The sequence below is a fragment of the Gadus chalcogrammus genome, chromosome 16 (assembly GCF_026213295.1).
Source record: "Gadus chalcogrammus isolate NIFS_2021 chromosome 16, NIFS_Gcha_1.0, whole genome shotgun sequence".
Taxonomy (NCBI): domain Eukaryota; kingdom Metazoa; phylum Chordata; class Actinopteri; order Gadiformes; family Gadidae; genus Gadus; species Gadus chalcogrammus.
This window is the reverse complement of record NC_079427.1, coordinates 14,661,166-14,680,387: the sequence shown is the minus strand read 5'-3', so window position 1 is coordinate 14,680,387 and position 19,222 is coordinate 14,661,166. Positions and strand designations below refer to the sequence as shown.

Below are 19,222 nucleotides of genomic sequence, written 5' to 3'. Positions count from 1 at the left end.
CCATGGACATAATAAAGGCGACAAGCCTTCTTTCCCATTAAATGGTAAACATGGAGTCAAGCGGTTCAACTGTTGGTTCACGTTGGTCCCATAGAGAAGTCGAGTGTCTGCTAGCCATTTGGGCAGACGATAAGCAACAGACTCAGCAAAGTGCGAACTGTGTTCTCTGTGTTGTTGTCCATTGTTGTTAAAACTCTGACTGGCGGCAGACTTTATTATGGTCCTTGCAGCGGACGCTTGGTGATGTTGTGTTACGACGTGATGACGTATGTACAAGAGCCTACCGTGGCCAGGCCACAGTTGCGACGGCCAATGGCCACGGCCAGATGGCTGAGTGTGAGTGCAGGCCAGAGAACAATGGGGCCAGTTGAGCACGGTTAGGTGTGAAAACGGCCAACGGCCACGGCCAGATGGCCTAGTGTGAGTGCACCCTTAAACTATTCTGATTACATAGATTTAACGCATGATACAGGTTAAAATTAAAAAAAAATGTGCTTAAGGCTGCGCACATTCTCCCGTCAAGTTTTTTTATAGATCACAACCTTGGCGTTGAAAGTCACGTACGCCACTTTCAGCCCCATTTTGTGCGTACGCAACGGTTATAAATGAGACCCCAGAGCCAGACAATGATGTCGTAGTAAAGCCCTCAGGTCTACTCTGCATGTATTAACTGTGGCTAAACATCGACTGCACTGAAGTCATCATAACTTCATAAGTTCTCATTTTCAAATGATTATGAATACAATTATTGTTATTTGAAGCCGTGTCAGTCTTGACTGTGGGTGGTGTGTTCCTCTGTGACTGCTAGTGTCTATAATACTGTAATATTTTTGTCGACATTATCAAACGGAAGAACTTTTATTTTGAAGAGCCCAGGGCAGCGAAGCACACTAGCCAATAAGAGGACCCGCCCACCAACGGAAACCAGATATTGAGTGGTAAATTCGTTTTGTTAAGTAAGAACGAAAAAACTTATAAACAAATTAAGATTTTGATTTTCGTTTTTTTGACAAAACGAAAAAACGAAAAAACGTCTTGTTTTCTGGTTTCTGCTTGTGTCAATTATTCCCAGAAAACAGAGCAATAAAACGTACCTTGCTCCTCCTCCCCCGCAATAAACATCCGAGTTGTTTAAACTTGAATTCTCCGTTCAAGGGGCCGAGCAGCGTCTTCTCGTCTGCCTCCATTTTGTTTCAACGCAAATGACGCACCGGGTCAAAGGGCACTGTAGAAGCGCGATTAATCTGCGTTAATTTTCTGAACCCGTTATTTTTTGTAGGATTAATTAATCGAAATTAAAGCGTTAATTGGACAGCCCTAATAAAAATCGTTCTGTAAGCCCTCTGCTGTTTTTTTTCTGTTTCTTCCTCTGCATGGTTTTACAAAAGTCTTGGCCAGCCATGAAGTAGAGGATGGGGTCCATTACGCTGTTGGCAGTGAGCATCAAACAGGTCACCTGGTAGGCTATGTAGGACGCGTCCAGCTGTTCACAGGTCATCTGATCAGGAGACACAGAAGGAAGATCCAAACAAAATGTTCTTGAACCATTTCATATGAATGAGAAGATCTTGCATTGCTCTCAGGACATTGAGAGATAGTGGCAGGTGTTGTCAATCAACAATCACCTGCCATCCTGGGAAAACGCACCATTTAATGCTGAGTTCCAGGGACACTTTTCAACCCGTAAATTACGACTTAGGCCCCGTTTACACAAAGGGAAAACGCAGATATTTCCACGCGGTTTGGCCTCTCATTTACACGTAAACGCAATTTTTTGTCACAGAAAACGATCATTTCTAAAAACTCCGGCCAAAGTGTAGATTTCTGAAAAAGCTGGTTATGTGTTGTCGTGTCAACGGGGAGAAACAGGTTTTTAGGTTCTGAAGCGTCACATTATGTCAGGAAATGCTTAACGTCATATGTTTACAGTTTTTTTGTTACAGGAAGACGCTCGTGTTATTCGTTGTTGTTGATTCTGAGGAGTCTGATTGGCTTGCATGGCTTTATCCTTCTCCCTACTAGAGTTTAGATTCTCTGCCCGAGCCCGAGCCCGACCCGACCCGATCTGACCCGCGGGCCGGGTCGGGCCAATATTTCCCATCACTATCCTCGGGCCGGGCCTTTGATCGACGAAATATTATAGGCCTTTATTACACGGGTCTTCTCAATGCCGTGGAACGCTCCGTTCACTTGCATGGGTAGTAGTCCGGTGACTTGTCAACCCCAGCGTCTTCCGTTGCTAAGCGACGTCACCGTCTTTGCAGACAAATTATTTCTCTGCTGATCAACACTAAGAATGCTGGTAACGAATAAATTGTAAAAAGACACACCATGTGAAGTTATTTTTTCGTTTTGGCAAGTAGCCGTGTAATAAGCGGGATAATGTATAGATCGTCGCCGGTCATTGTCGAAAATAAGCCCCTTCAGGGCGAGGCGGACACCTCCGCTGCGCGTCGGTCGGTGTACTCCTGCCCTGTCGGGGCTTATTTTCCCGATAATGACCGGCGTTCTATACATTATCCCTTGCATATATATTTAGCAGAGTAGGCCTAGTAACAAATGTGTACAAAGTTACATATGTATTAAAAAAAAATCTGGTTGAAATCGAGCTCGGGCTCATAATTACGGTTAATGTGTCGGGTCGGGTCGGGTCGGGCCGACAGAAAGTGCACGGGCTCAGGCCGGGTCGGGCTTTCTGGGCCCGATTCCCCGATATAAGCTCTACTACACTGCCGCCCATAGGTTTGGCATAGTTATAATGGTGCTCAACGGCGTATTTATGTGTTTTGATGTAAACGACAACTTTTTTGAAAACGATGCTGTGTGCACAGTGTTATTTTTGAAAACGGAGGGGGGGAAATATTCGTTTTAAATTTCCTGCTACATATAAACGTGGCCTTAAAGTCACGACTTTGTAGCGTTTCAGCCAAGTCACGACAACAAACCCTTCTGCGGCTCTGTGAGCTATACTACGAACCTCGATTAGCGGGATGGCTAGGTATGTTGCGCTCAAAGCCTAGGTATGCTGTGACACAGAAGTGGCTCTGTTATAGCATCGCTATATCACCATGTGTCTAACGCTGCCAACCTAACCTGGGGGGTATTCCATCAACCAAGCTAAAGGCTGGTATTGCCGACATCTAGCGTCTCTAGTGTGAAACTAAAATTTTTCGAAGATTGACTCAAACAAGCGCTCTTCAATCCATGCGTTCTTGTGATATTGATTTCAATCAGGTTATCGCCAACAGTGAGAATCACTTAGGTCGGACTTGGCCAATGGGAATATTTTAGGTCACTTGAATTCCAATTCACATGTGAAAAAAAAGAGGCTAAACTTTTGTTGATGTTGAAATTAACTGCCCCCAGTAGACTTTCTTAAATGTGAAGTTGGCATTTTCTTTTCTTATGGTGTATTTTATGTGCTTACTTTATGTGGTATCCAATATCCATTATTATCAATTGTATTTTCTTCTCTTCTATTCTGCTTTATCGCGTCTCTCATGCGTCTTCACGTAGTGTCTGTAAACTTCGTCGAAAAACGACATAATGTAGATTTAAACTGACAGATCCTGTGTGTCATATATCTGATTGAAGGATAAGTGCAGCACTGACCTGCTCTCGGTGGTTATAATATAGGGATATGACAGAGAAGTACAGGCTCTTGGAGATGTGGAAGGGCAGGAAGCAGAACATGAACGTCATCAGCACGATGATGATCATCTTCAACGCCTTCTGCTTGGTGCGGTGGGCCGCCCCGAGTCCCTGCTGGCCCTCCCCTGATCCCCAGCTGGGCTCCAGCAACTTGCGCAACATCAGGCTGTAGCACACCATCACCAGCATGAAGGGCAGGACGAACATCACCACAGAGATCACGGAGCTGTAGACCAGGAAGTCATCCAGGAGCCCCCCGTCTTCTATGCAAAGAATGTCCTTGCCGTACTTCCTGGTAAACAATAGATACATTGTGGTTGGATGCAAGTGTAGCTTTCTTGGGCGTCCAAAACTACTGAGAGTTGGGTGAGATGTGCAGTGGCTATAGTAGAGGGAAGACTACTCCCCGACCAAACTGTACTGGGATCGATCTCCAATGTTATTTTACCTATGGCATCCTTGAAAGTGATGCTTAACCCTTGCTGCCGAGATATCTGTGAATTGGATAAATTGGCAAGATTCAGACGAGTTGTTTAATTCCAAATTCACATTTCCGTGTCCAGAAGGGGAGTTGGCAGGTTAGCATTTGCTTTCCTTTAGCCACTTCTAATGACAATGTTACAGCCTAGCTCCTGCTCATGTGAGGGGAATGCATTTCATTATGTTCCATAGAGTTCCAATGTGTTCCATAATGCTAACCAGGCGAACACACTAGGCCCACGGTATTAAAAAACTCGTCTGAATCTGGGTAAGACACTGACAGGCATCTGCCAATCTACAGATATCTCTGCGTATCCCTTTAATCATTTATAACAAGGACACTGGAGGTCACTCTGGTTCGAATATTCTTGTCTGCTAATCAACCTTATAGACAGTCAAATTTTAACATGACACTCCCTTATGCCGGGCATTGCCTTCCAGTTTTTGTGTGTGTGTGTGTGTGTGGGGGGGGGGGGGGGGTTTGTGTGTGTTGCTTCCTCACTCGGTCCCGGAGAAGTAGAGAATGGGTGCCTGACTAGAGAGCACACAGGCCCACACGCCCACGGACACCAGCTTTGCGCGTCGAGTGCTGTTCCAGCTGAGGGAACGGACCGGGTAGCAGATGCCAATGAAGCGATGCAGACTGATGACGGACAGGAAAAGAATGGAGCCTGTAGGCACAGGTGGGGTGTTAACACTGCAGTAGCATGCATTCAACCTTTTTTAACACATGATGGGATATGATAACATTCTATGCACGTGTTGAATGTGGTAATGTGTCATGTGTTGTATTTTGAGGCCACGATATTACATAGTCAACCCCTCTAGTTTTATGAGCACATCTCTGACTTGCACTTACCTTTCAAAACAGTTCTTCTGTGTTGAATTTAGCACACACTTTGTAGGATGTTAGCTACTATATCAGTTTTTGAGATGTAGTTATGTAGCCATCACAACAAAAATACTTAAAAGCCCTAATACTGTTCACTACACGTACTGCTTACCATAGTGATTGGCGTTTACGACAAAGAAGGTGATTTTGCAGAGTGGCTCGCCAAAGGGCCAGTCTTTGACCTGATGGTAGATCGCCACGGGCAGCATTAAGACAAACAGGGTGTCGCACACGGTCAGGTTCAGCATGTAGATGGTGAACGGGGTCCAGTGCTTTGTGCGGAACTTGATGAAGAATAGCACGAAGGCGTTCAGCGAGAGGCCGAATAAGAAGAGCAAAGAGAAGCTGATGGGCAGCAGCAGGTATTTGAGGACCATATTGTAGTCTCCTTTAGGACATGAGTCGCTACTGTTCTGGGTCGACCCCGCAGACTTGTTGCTAAAATGCATCCTGGTTGCTGGGGACCCCTGTAGGGAGAAAAGTGATAATCCTGTTTTATTTGGGTGTGTTTTAGAAATGTTCATTATGTCATATTTCTCTCTCATTTTGCCCAGACTACTGTAATGAACTAATGCCCTTAAATATGACTACTTTAATGCCTTTGTATATGAAATGTTTGTTTTCCTGGGTAAAGGGACATTAGCACCCCCTATCGCCTATTGAAAATTAATGCCGGAGGACGTTCCTCCCTCAGCCTCCATTGACTCCCAATCATTTCCATGGGTGAGTCGGGTGAATAGCATGGGGTTGAATGGGAGAGAGCAGGAAATTCCTCCTCTGATTGGGTGTGACTAGTGCTGGATTCGATGATTATTTTCCTTGATTCAGTTGGTGTCAGTCAGTTCGCCAAGAACGGTCGTTCAGAATCGTTCCTTAGTTCGTTCAGTCGAGTTTCCGCTAGCGGTGAATCGAAACATGGAAAGCACGGTTCTCAGCTGACAGACTCAGCTCCTCCCTCGTTCTCATTTTCAAACGATCGTGGAAGTCAGTCATCAATCAACATTACAACTTTAACCAAATGCAGCGGGATGTAGTTGATTATTGGATGTTTAACATATCAGCAAGATAATAGACTTGATTTAGCAATGATGGCGGGGGTCCCGGTAGGAGAACGAACCATGAAAGAACGAGACAGATTGACGAGACATTCAAATATTTGATAAATCTGGCATGACACAGAAAGTACATAGACAGCATGCATTTACCATTTCACTGATATTGAATCGTATTATCATACGCTCGATCACTAAGCCTCTTCCCCCTTCACCACTCACAGTCAGTGAACGAACAGCGAGTCAGCGACTAGTGGGTCTGGAAGAAGTCAAGTCTGAGAACGAACGAGACGAACGAGAGAGAAGGATCAGTTTGGTTCGTTCTTGTTAAAGATTCGTTCATTCAAACTGATTCGGTCTCAAACGACCCATCAATAGGTGTGAGTGTGACTATGCCGCATTTCTACCGGAGGGTGCGGGTTGGTTCGGTGCGGCTTGGTTGAGTAGTGAAGGTGCAGTTCAGCGCAGCTCAGTTACGGCTCGCATTTCAAGGTCCAACCGTACCCTTACGCCTCGTGCCCACTGCACCGTCAGTCAAAGGACTCAGAAGGCCTGGCTGACAGATGGGGGATGTTTCCAGGGTCGTCAGAGCCCGAGTAGTGTCACAGTGCTTAAATTTGCATACGTGTTCTGATTGGATGACGGATCCGTCGCTGCCGGAAAAGTTGATTTTTTTTAAACTTTTTGACGGAGCCTTCAGCTCACAGATCCACAATGCATTGCACGTCCGTCCCCATTCAAAGTCAATGGGGATCAGTCAACGGACGAAGGCAGTGGGCACGAGGCGTTATGGTGGGAGTTTAAGCCGGATGGCGATAGCCGCGGCAGCTACGTTAGCATTGTGACCTCATAGCACCCCGACACAGTGTAGTCTGCTGGAAAAAGAAGAACGCGCACAATGAACAAAGATCCACAATGTAGGACGTCCAAGAAGGACGGCAAACTTTTGCGCAACATTTTCTTCAATAAACGAAGCTTTCGCTGTTGTCCAGAAATACCTTGCGGATAATGTGTTTGTTTGTATTTATCCCCGTTGCACGGAAGCGGAGGCGTGGAGACAGAGAGAGTCAGAGAGAGAGGGAAAGAGAGAGACAAAGAGAGGTGGGTCTACAGCCCTTAAGGGGGTGATGGAGAAAGCTGCCTCCCCAATTCCGGACGCAAAAGTGGTCAGCTCTAGCCTGGTCCTACCAGACCATATTACTTCATTTCATTTGTACAGAAGGTCTGGAACTGCCCAATTGACAAACGTTCACTCACTTGGAGGCGGGTGTCTGTTGAAGTTTTAAAATGATTGGATCTGCCCAGTGCCACTCTGGATCTGCCATAACCAAACGCATAGCATTTGGTCATGACCGGCTCCTTCACCACTAACGGATCCAGCTGGAAAATCAAACTTTTCCCGAACCCGGTGGGGAGAAGCGCCATAACATCATGGCCATCAACAAAACTCAGCAAAGCTTGTTCTTGCTCCGGCTTTAATTGATCGATATTCGGCAGCGATCCCACAACAGACCGAATAGCTTCACTCGTATCCTTCTCCATTGTCTTCCTCTGACTACAACTGAAACTGGCGCGCAACCTCTACGTCATCATTCTCAGCCACTCCATCTCTCGCTGATTGGACAGCCAAAAAATCTGGCTTCCAAGGAACCCATGCAAATGAAGCACTAGTACTGAAGTGAAATGAAAATTGAGCGGAAGTAGGTAGGTGGTCGGTGCCAGGCTAGGTCAACTCCACCCTGCTGCCCAGATGAGACTTCCACCCTGTCCTCATCCAAAGGTGGAACGCCTCAATATCCACCGCAGATAAGTTAGTTTGAAATTAGACATTCGCCAGGAATTCAAATTCACTTCAGCTTATATGTCAACATTAGACTGGTATTGACTAAATACACTTATAATTGAAACTGAACGGTAACTGATACATAACTTATGTAAGAAAAAAGGAAATGCATGAAAAAGGTATATTAGTTTATTGTGTTGCCCTGGTGTGTTGTGGTAGCCTATGTGATACTGTGAGACAAATCTAATACTGGAGGAAAGAATTTAAGTGAAATGTAAGTTTAGTTTAGTATTTTTGTAAGGAATAAGAAATTCAGAAAACATGTTCAGAAAATCTACGGTATTTAACAGATGCATGGTTAGAACATAGAATATTTTAATTGCAATCATGGAGAAGTTGGCAATGAAAGTATGATCTATCAAATAGTGTTTTATCTTATCTTATAACTTGCAAGTATAGGAAGCATGAAAAAGTAGATTATGGAAGCATATATGTAGCAAAATTCAAATGGAAATTCAATTTGCAATTCAAATGTCATTACATTATGCAATTGACAATTCATTATGCAATTTTATAATGTAATTTGTAAATACGTTATTCAAAGTGTATTTTAATATGTAAAGTGACAATGCAATCCTCAATTAAATTTGCAAAAGTTATAACAATACAAATCGAATAACATTTTGTCAAATTCTTTGAGTTCCTTTATTCAAATTGAAAAGCTATAGCGTCCCCGTGATTGCAATCCACTTCGCCACGCTCCGTGTGTTGCGATATTCAAATGACATTTCAATCCGCAAAACGAACGCTTTGCAAAAGATTTGGCAAAACGGAATCCAAAACGTTTTCCAAAACGTTTTCCAAAACGTTTTCCAAAAAGTCTATATGCAAAGTGGCAAACGTATCAGCCAATCAGCGTATGGGCGGGAATTACGTCACCTCCTATTGCCTCCAAGGGTATCTCTACGGTGGGTCTCTGTTTACCACTCTGTTTACCTGTTACGGTACAGGTTACTGGGACCCAAGTGCAGGACGCAGGGAGGCGGAGACAGGGTAAAGGCAAAGGAATTTATTCGTGGAGCGTTCGGGAAGTCAGGCAGGCGGGGGTCTGGTAACGGGCTGGCAATCAGGTGGTCACGGGCTGGACGGTGGACGGGAAGTCAGGCAGGCGGGGGTCAGGAACCGGGAGGGCGATCGTGCTGGAGGGGGCTAGGCGAGGATCGGGTAGTCAGGCAGGCGGGGGGGTCTGGAGCCGGGAGGGCGATCGTGCAGGTGGGGGCTAGGCGAGGATCGAGTAGTAAAGGCCGATATATGCTCTGTTTTAGACGTAACGCGTAAGCACGTAAGATACATAACCCCCCCTTGCGCGGTAAAATATCCCCCCTTACGTGCTTAAGTGCGTCGGCCAAAATTCCTGACTATGCGACTAAAACACTACGGCCCTACGCAGCTCGCAAAGACTGTGATTGGCCAGCTAACCACATCCTTTCAGGAGTCTCACATTTCCGGTTTTACAGCATAATAGCGCCATTTTTAAAAGACCGTGACAGAAGCGAATGAAGAATTTTGAAGAAGGAGAAGAAGAAAACACAAGAACGAATTATGATAATTATAAATATAAACAAGCCAGCGATTTCCACTTCCACGCCCACAGATTCGTTCGTTGCTCCCCCTACTGTTCTGGCGGAGAATCCCCTTGCAACACGCGCAATCCTTAAGGAACCTTAAAGGAACCGTAAATCAAAACTTGTCTAAAACAAGTCCCTTGTGTAAATTACGTGCTTACGTCTCTGGGTCTAAAACGACCCTAAATCGGCCTTCAGGCAGGCGGAGGTCCGGTAGCAGGAGAACTAGAGAAGGGGAAATGGGATTACCAGAGGGACTGGGTATACGAACAGGACTTGGCAATAGAGCGGGTAGGCGATACGAAGTGTATGACGAACTGGCGCCGGCAGACTGGGGATCCCAGACAGAAATAGGGAACGTGGATTGCGGATTGCCGACAGCTGGGTTGCGGGAAGATGAATCCGTTACGCCCTGCCGCCGCTAGAATGGGGTGTTGGACCGAGTAGCGGGACGAGGCGTAACATTACCACACTGGCGTCAAAACGTACCAGTGAGGATAAGTCGGCTATCCTATCTCCCAGAACATGCCCTCTATCAACTGCATCTGTGTCTTCAACACGATTGTTCTCCACATCATCGGCCAAACTTCGGAGCGTATCAATAATCTCCTCCATTGGTGACCCTTGACCTGACCAGAGCATGTGAGCGGAGCGGAGCGTGGAGCGGGTGGTGGAGCGGAGCGGAAGAAATAGGTTGGAGCGGGTTGGAGCGCAGAGCGGTTTTAAATTCAAAGGCCGGAGCGGGGATTTCACTCCGCTCCAGTCCGCTCCGATTTTAACTGCTTCTAGCGGCTTACATGTAGGTGGTTCACGTAGAATAGAATGGGTTTCAATGGGAGCATCCAAGCAACCTGATTGGATAAAACGCGTCACGTGAGACCCTTCCACCCCCCCCCCCCGCAACACCGGCTCGTGTGCCCGCGAGAGTAGCAAGATGGAGTTTGGGAAGTACTTTGAAAATTTGAGCGGAGCGTGGAGCGATTTCGCCGGAGTGGCAGGAAATTTAAGATGAGCGCGGAGCGGTATTGAGCGGAGCGCCCTGGCACAACGTTGAGCGGCAGAGCGAATGAGCGGACATCCTCCTGAGCGGGGAGCGGGAATTGCGCGGCGCTCCGTTCCGCTCACATGCTCTGGACCTGACGCATACAAACGTTTTTTTTTTTTAAATACATTTTATGGACAATTAGCAATAGCCTACAACAACAGCCAGGGGGTACAGAAATGGCAGACATACAAAATACAGACACAAAAAATAAAAAAGGCAGCATTAAATTAAATAAAAGTATTATAAAGAGCACACACACTAAGTGTTTTAATAGCTGTCCCATTCCTATTGCCTGGTTTCATTCTCGAACACAACAAAAAGCGGTTTCTGATTCGAGTATTTACATTTATGAATATGCCATTTAGCTAATAAAATAATAAGGTTTATAATAAAATATTGGTTTGCTTGACTAGAGGTGTAATTGAAGAAACCAAACAATACATGTTCAATACAACAAACAATTCATATTCAATACAAAAACAATACATGTTCAATACAAGACACATACGAACGTGAACAAGGAAATTATGAGTAAGTGACGTAGTTCCCGCCCAGACGCTGATTGGCTGATACGTTTGCCACTTTGCATATTGACTTTTTGGAAAACGTTTTGGATTCCGTTTTGGAAAACGTTTGGATTCCGTTTTGCCAAATCTTTTGCAAAGCGTTCGTTTTGCGGATTGAAATGTCATTTGAATATCGCAACACACGGAGCGTGGCGAAGTGGATTGCAATCACGGGGACGCTATAGCTTTTCAATTTGAACAAAGTGTTACGAGAGTGGCGTATGTGTGTGCGCGAGTGTCTGTGTGTGTGTGAGTGACGTCAGCGAATGAGTCGACGAATGAGTGAACGAGCGATTGAGCGAGTGTCAGTCTAGGAGGAATTAAACAAGAACGGTTGTGTTTCCGAGTTACGTGTACTGTTGAATAAAGTACCAAACGCAGAGAATCCGTGCCCGTGTCTTCCGACCTATAAACAGACCCACTGCCGGTTATAGTGAAGGGTGTTACCCCCGAAAGGACATCGGCCCTGGAGGGAACGTCTCCCCTGTGCTAACGGTCTGAGAGCCAAGAAACAGGAAAGGTGTAACATTGGCGACCACGAAGGGACACTCTCACGCAAACGGAAACGCAGTGGTGAGCAAAGAATGAACGGTGAAATAAACCGGAGAAGTTAGAAGAGACAAAAGAATAAGCGGGAAGCATTGTTTACCTTATTCAGCTAAGCTAAAATGGCGGACGCTAGCCGTCGTAGCCCGTGCAATCTCGGCTACTCAAAGTCCAACCCGTTCGTAACGATAAACGACGGTGATGTGGAAGAAACCATAGACAATATGAGTGAAGGAAATACAAGTTATTATGGACTTTCTAACGTGTTCCACCGTGAAGTGGAGCCTATTAGAATGAAGCATGCGGCGGCACCATGTGAGCTCATTCAACCCAAGTTCTCAAGCTGGAACCCCTTCATTAATTCCGAAGAGGACAGCTACCGTTTTCAATGTGGTTCGGCCAACAGACCAAGTGACTTTATTCCACAACCTGCTGCTATTGCAACGCCACATTCAAATCCCTTTTCTTCGGACCAGGGGAGTTACATCCACAGCACCCCCAAGATCGGTTGCCCCCCAGCCCCCACATGCCTGTGCACCACCTGCCCTTCTTCATCAAAGGATATTAACTATGGACATTCGCCGCAGCCAGGGCACAGTCGGATTATGAAGTTAAAGAGCTCTTTTCGCAAAGGTGAGCAACCAAAGTCACATCAGCCCTCCTCCGAGAGTGAGGATGACTATGATCATCGAGAAAGAGTCCCCACTTTGAGACCCGGACAGTATGATGGCACCACACCCTGGACAGAGTTCCTGCACAGGTTTGAGAGTTGTGCTAAAGCTAACTACTGGTCCGCAAAGACAATGGCTGTCCAGTTGAAGTTCTGCATGATGGGTGCAGCCGGGGCCATCATCCACAGAAATCCCCGGTCCACCCAGTTGGACTACGTCCGCCTGGTGGAGGAGATAGTAACTGCATACGGCCCTTCCTCGCAGCATGCAGCTGCAGTAGCTACCGAGCTGAGACAGCGTGTCCGCAAACCGGGTGAGGCTCTCCATGTTTTGCGAGATGACATCTACGGGAGAGTGTCAGTAGCCTACAGCAACAGGGCTGATGCTGAACAGGACGCCATAGGAGTTGAAGTCTTTACTAATGCTCTAGGGGATGCAGAAATTGTACAAAAGCTTTTAGAGCAGCGCCCACAAACATTAGCCCAAGCCTTTGACATTGCCCATCGCTATGAAACCACGAAGCGAGCAGCATCATATGTCGCCGGTCTCATGCAATCAGGAGCTCGTGACATAGCTGAGCGCAGGCCCCGTGCTATGGTGATCAGAGAGGGAACCGACGAAGAGGAATTAAAGACAGCTACAGCGCCCCCATCAGCCATCTTTAAACCTTCGTCTTCCAGCCACAGTCACACACCATACAGAGGTAAAAGCCCCAGAGACATTAAATGGGATGAGATTCGGTGTCACAACTGTTCAGGCTTGGGTCACATGAAGAGAAAATGCCCCTCACCAAGAAATGCAACTAGGGCTCTAGCTTCAACCATGTCCCCTCAAAGCTCAAGGTCAGCTGTGCTTCACCTTAAGGCCCAGGGTCAAGAAATGAACATTCACATGATTGTGTACAAGCTAGAAGTGTGCGCTGTTTTGGACAGTGGGGCTCGGAAAAGTGTTTTTCCTCTGTGTCATTACAACGCCATTCATCCAGATGTCAGGCCTCCACTTCAGTCATCCATCGTAGAGACTCTGATCGGTGTTGGGCCTGGTGACATACCCGTGCTCGGCGAAGCTCACATCCCTGTCCAGATCAACAACCGTCAGGTGAGCGTCCTCTTCCTGGTTGCTGATATAGCTGGTGACGAAGCCCTGCTGGGCCATCCATTCCTGAGACAGGCCCAGGCACGTCTCGATTTTGGGAATCAACGGATTGTGCTGTTTGGAGAAGAGGTGCCGCATTTCGATTCCAAAAACAAACCAAAGGCGCACTCAGTGAGAGTGGCCCGGACGGTGGTGCTGGAGGCTGGGCAGGAGTTTGTGGTAAGAGGCAACATCCACCTTAAAGATCCAGTTGAAGGGGGATTGATGCTGAGCCCCACCAAAGGCTTTGTTGAAAAACACAGACTGTTAGTGGCCCGAGTTTTAGTGGAAGTTCAGCCCCATATGACCATGCCCCTCCGCATCTTCAATCCAGGCAACAGTGCCGTAACCATTAAAAAGGGGGCCATGGTGGGACTCCTCCAGCCGGTAGAGGTTCTGCAGCCTACAAACGTGGTTGCCCACAACCAGCCTGAACAGACTGTCAGCAGCCGCCCTCCAGTCCCCCAGCACCTACAGGAGCTCTATGCCCAGAGCTCTACTGAGCTTAACCAAGAGGAGCAGCTGCGGCTAGCTCAGCTGCTGTGCACCTAAGAGAATGTGTTCTCCACAGGACCCACTGACCTCGGCAGGACCAGCCTGGTTCAGCATGACATCGTAACCATGCCAAGCCTCCCAGTCAAGCAACCACCACGCCGGATGGCGTTGGAGAAACAACAGGATGCTGACCAACAGATACAACAGAGCCTGGGGGCGGGGCTGGCCCGCCGCAGCAACAGCAGTTGGGCATCTCCCATAGTGATGGTAAAGAAAAAAGATGGGACGTACCGCCTCTGCATAGACTATAGAGGCCTGAATGACTGCACAATCAAAGATGCATATCCTCTGCCCCGCATCCAGGACACGCTGGACACCCTCTCTGACGCCAAGTGGTTCAGCACCCTTGACCTCGCGGCCGGCTACTGGCAAGTCGAACTGACCCCAAGAGCACGCAAAGCAGCAGCATTCTGCACCAAAAGTGGACTGTTTGAATGGAATGTCATGCCATTTGGACTGTGTAATGCCCCGGCGACATTCCAGCGCTTGATGGACCGGGTGCTGGCCGGCATGCAGTGGGAGACCTGCCTAGTGTACCTAGACGACATCATCGTTTTGGGCAGCGACGTTCCACAGATGCTGCAGCGGCTGGGCCAGGTTTTCAGTCGTCTCGACCAGGCCAAAATGAAACTAAAACCATCTAAGTGCTGCCTCTTCCGCCGCCAAGTAGCCTACCTGGGTCACATCGTTTCAGAGAGCGGTGTGGCCACTGACCCCAACAAAGTCCAGAAAGTGCAGGACTGGCCAACACCGACATCAATCCAAGATGTCCGTCGCTTTGTGGGCCTTGCATCTTACTATCGGCGGTTCGTTAAAGACTTTGCTTCCATTGCAGAACCTCTCCATGCCCTGACCAAGAAACATGCCCAGTTTCGCTGGTCTGAGGAATGCCAGGCGGCATTTAATGAACTTAAAGGCTTGCTAACGACCGCGCCAATCCTGAGCTAACCACTCGACCAAGGCAACATGATACTAGACACAGACGCCAGCGACGTCGGTATCGGCGCTGTTCTCTCGCAGGTTCAGCAGGGTGTGGAACGTGTGCTAGCCTATGGAAGCCGCAAGCTGTCCACAACTGAACAGAATTACTGTACCACACGGCGAGAACTGCTAGCCGTGGTCGACTTCACGTCACACTTTAGCCAGTATCTCCTAGGGTGGCGCTTCACGGTGCGCACCGACCACAGCAGCCTTCGGTGGCTAACAAGGATGAAGGAGCCTGAGGGACAGCTCGCCAGGTGGCTCGAGAGACTTGGCGAATACAACTTCGAGATCATCCATCGCTCTGGCCAGCTTCACGGCAACGCAGACAGCCTCTCCCGGAGACCCTGCCGTCAGTCCTGTCCTTGTAAGCTCCCCAGCCCATCTCCTCCTCAGTTGAACATCAGTCACCAGGCTGTGCAGTGCAATTTGGACTCTGACATCAACCAGGCGATGCTGAGTCCAGTGGGGGTAGAGAGACACCCAGCTCCCGCAGAAGCAAGTCTAGTGGGGGTAGACAAGGCCCTGCCAGCTGACTCTAACAACTTAAAGTCCCCCGAGAAAATATACCTGACTAAGGCAAAAGAAAATGAACTGTTTGGTGGTTGGTCCCTGGAGGAGCTGCGACAAGCCCAGGAAGACGATGCAGACATTGCACCCATCAGAACCTGGTTGGAAACCAGCAGAGAGCGTCCTGCATGGGTAACAGTCTCACCATGCAGCCCAGCCACAAAGACATATTGGAGCCAGTGGAAACGCCTCTACATCAGAGATGGAGTGCTGGTTAGACGTTTCTACTGCCTGGACGATACCCAATTCTATCCACAAGTACTGCTGCCCCGCACCTTCCGGCCAGACATCATGAGACAGATGCATGAGGGACAAGTTGGCGGACATTTTGGTGTAGAGCGCACGGTAGCTCGGCTGCAAACCCGATACTTCTGGTACAGAATGAGGGAGGACGTCGCCCTGTGGTGTAACACCTGCACCAGCTGCGCATCAAAAGCCAGGCCACGGAAAACACCACAAGCCCCCATGGGCACTGTTCGAGTCGGAGCGCCGATGGAGCGCATCGCTTTGGATATTATGGGGCCACTGAATGAGACTGGACGCCACAACAGATATGTGCTGGTAATACAGGACTATTTTACAAAATGGGTCGAAGCTTTTCCCCTACCTAACGAACAAGCTGTAACTGTAGCTGAAGCTGTAACTTCCAGCTGTAGCTGGAACGTGCAAAGAGACAATATGACAAGAACTGTTGCCGCACACATTACAATGTTGTTGATGCTGTGTGGTACCTCATCAAAGGAACAAAAAAATTCAAGAACAGAGTGAGGAAGTTCCTCCCATCTTACGAAGGGCCATTCTTTGTTCTGGGTCAGTTGGACGACCTGGTTTATCGAATCCAGAAAGGGCCAAAGACTAAAGTAAAGGTGGTTCACCACGATCAGCTAAAGCCTTATCGCTGCCGGGACCCACTGGACAATACTTGGGCCCTGGAGCAAGCCCAGAGCTGGACACCAATGGAGGTGTCACCCCCAGACAACGTAGATCCTGCTGACACTCTACTGGGTCTGCCCCAGCTCTTCTCCAACACTGATGACAGCTCCAGCTTTCCCTCATCAGATCCAGCTGTGGACATCCCTGTAGCTGCTGCTTCTCACCTTGACTCCTCTGTTCCTGTGGAGTTAAAGGACAGTGGGGGTTGTGCGGCGGTGCAGCACCCTCAGAGCCCTCGTTCTCAAAGGCCCCAGCGCAGGCGTAGACCACCGACTCAGTTTGGTGAGTGGGTGGCTCACTGAGCGCCCGGCTCACTGAGCGCCCGTGTTCATGGGCAGTTCCAGGACTTTAAGGGCAATGTTTACAATGTTTAAAAACAATAATAAGTTGCTTATTGCTTATATTTTGTATTTCTCTTGGTAAAGAATATATAATATATATATTAAAAAAAAAGAGAACTTAAAGGTAAAAAAAATATATATATATATATATGTTTGATACAAAGTCAACTGTTATAGGCTCTTCCAGCTAATTGTTATTTTCTATACTTAAAAAAAAAAGAAAGAAAAACTTGACGTAATGCTTGTTGTATGCACTATGGGGTAAACTGCATTTGGTTCTGCAGGTTTGCATTTTTCTGTTAGTATTTTGAGTGATTACAGAGAACTACTATTTTCCTTAAAATGCTAATTATATCTTCTACTCGTAGTCAGAACGATGGGTATTGTAATGCCTTTTCAGAATTTGTTCTGCTCAACTGTAATATGTGCACTAAACGCAACACACTGTTCAATTCTTGCCTTTGCACTACAAGCTACACTTTCGTCATTCCTCTTAAATCGACGCCTACTAGTTATACTGCACCCTTTGAACTAGATTGAATGTGTATGGGGGCTGTATATCTGTATGGACATGTTGGTGTATTATTGTGCTGGAGTGAAAAATCTGTTTTGATTGTCATCCAGAGTGGGTGTAGTGTTACGAGAGTGGCGTATGTGTGTGCGCGAGAATGTCTGTGTGTGTGTGAGTGACGTCAGCGAATGAGTCGACGAATGAGTAAACGAGCGATTGAGCGAGTGTCAGTCTAGGAGGAATTAAACAAGACCGGTTGTGTTTCTGAGTTACGTGTACTGTTGAATAAAGTACCAAACGCAGAGAATCCGTGCCCGTGTCTTCCGACCTATAAACAGACCCACTGCCGGTTATAGTGAAGGGTGTTACCCCCGAAAGGACATCGGCCCTGGAGGGAACGTCTCCCCTGTGCTCCCGGACTACGGTCTGAGAGCCAAGAAACAGGAAAGGTGTAACAAAAGGAACTCAAAGAATTTGACAAAATGTTATTCTATTTGTATTGTTATAACTTTTGCAAATTTAATTGAGGATTGCATTGTAACTTTGCATATAAAAATACACTTTGAATAACGTATTTACAAATTACATTATAAAATTGCATAATGAATTGTCAATTGCATAATGTAATTGCAAATTGCATTGCCATTTGAATTTTGCTACATATATGCTTCCATAGTAGATAGCCTAGACAGGTTGTTGGGAAAAATATGAATGTTGCAATAGTGTTCATTCATCTTAGACTTAAATAATAGATTTTTTCATGCATTTCTTGTTAAAACACATTTCTGACACCTTTCAAAGTTGTAATTATGAGTGTATTTAGTCAATACCAATCCAATGTGGACAAATAAGATTAATTTAAATGTTCACATCCTTTCATGGGTCCCCAGGACCGGCCGAGCAGTGAACTTTTCCAGGCTATCCAACCCTCAGAAACGTTAAGCGCGACTGATGATGCCCCATGCACAGCGCCTTGCTGACCACTACAACAGGGCCATATAAGCCCATGTTTCCCGAGCCAACTCCTTGCCTTCAGAGAGTCTAAGGACTGAATTTGCACAACGACAACGATTATCCAAATGTTATAACAAGAAACCGAAAGTGATCCCAATTTCCATTTCATGACAGCCACTTTAAATTAGAAAATATAGGCGTTATTTAAAACTCACCAAACAAATGTAGAACGAATTTAGAAACTGCAGCAAATGTGAATTGGAAAGCAATCCAAAGAGCAGGTTGTTAGCAAAGAGCAGGTCAAATACCAATAACCGTGTGGCCGAAAAAACGTGCGTATCTCTCGGAGGTGTCTCAAAGACTGAAGTCTCAAACTTCGCCAAGAGCGCGAGCTGTGACACGTGACGCACAGTTGGAGATGTAGAGGCTCCCAGAGTAGACGCCCCCCCCCCCCTCCCACACACACGCAGGAGCGCGCAGAAAAAAGGAACATTTCGCATCACTATCCGAGGATTATGCTCGGATGTAATAAAATATATATTACGTCTTGTACTCACTGCAGTCACGAAATAGAGGGCAAAAGCAATGGCCATATACAGCTAAAGAAAATATGCAGGCCTACCTTTATGCATCCATGTCAAGACAGTATTCTAGTTCGGCCATAGATTTAAGGATGTGTGTTAAGGTCAAGAATTTACGAACATTTTGGTGGATCCTATTCCTGGTTGTCCAACCAAATATTTAAACTGAATGTAGTAATAAATGCACGATACATTGCTGTAGGCTATCTGCGTGAGTGTGGATGTTTGTTCTGGTGTGGGAGTGCGTGGTGGTGTGTTTGTGCACGACGTGTAGGCATGAGTGTGTTCATGTTCGTGTGTATGCGCGAGTGTCTGTGTGCTTGCGTTTGTGTGTGTGGGGGCGGGGGTGAG

At 46.9% G+C, this 19,222-nt stretch overlaps 2 protein-coding genes across 2 annotated transcripts; one reads left to right on the top strand and one right to left on the bottom strand.

Moving 5' to 3' along the window:
- Window positions 1-1,061: 1,061 nt before the first annotated feature.
- On the bottom strand, window positions 1,062-18,631 carry LOC130406061 (P2Y purinoceptor 2-like). Its single transcript, XM_056611432.1, has 5 exons — window positions 18,506-18,631; window positions 5,136-5,490; window positions 4,634-4,802; window positions 3,613-3,943; window positions 1,062-1,498 (listed from the first exon to the last, which is right to left on the bottom strand). Exons 2-5 carry the CDS (start codon window positions 5,470-5,472, stop codon window positions 1,304-1,306), a joined length of 1,032 nt encoding a protein of 343 aa, XP_056467407.1. The 5' UTR covers window positions 5,473-5,490; window positions 18,506-18,631; the 3' UTR covers window positions 1,062-1,303.
- LOC130405625 (uncharacterized) lies at window positions 14,067-16,786 on the top strand. Its single transcript, XM_056610803.1, has 3 exons — window positions 14,067-14,920; window positions 14,990-16,112; window positions 16,367-16,786. Exons 1-3 carry the CDS (start codon window positions 14,067-14,069, stop codon window positions 16,784-16,786), a joined length of 2,397 nt encoding a protein of 798 aa, XP_056466778.1.
- Window positions 18,632-19,222: the final 591 nt, after the last annotated feature.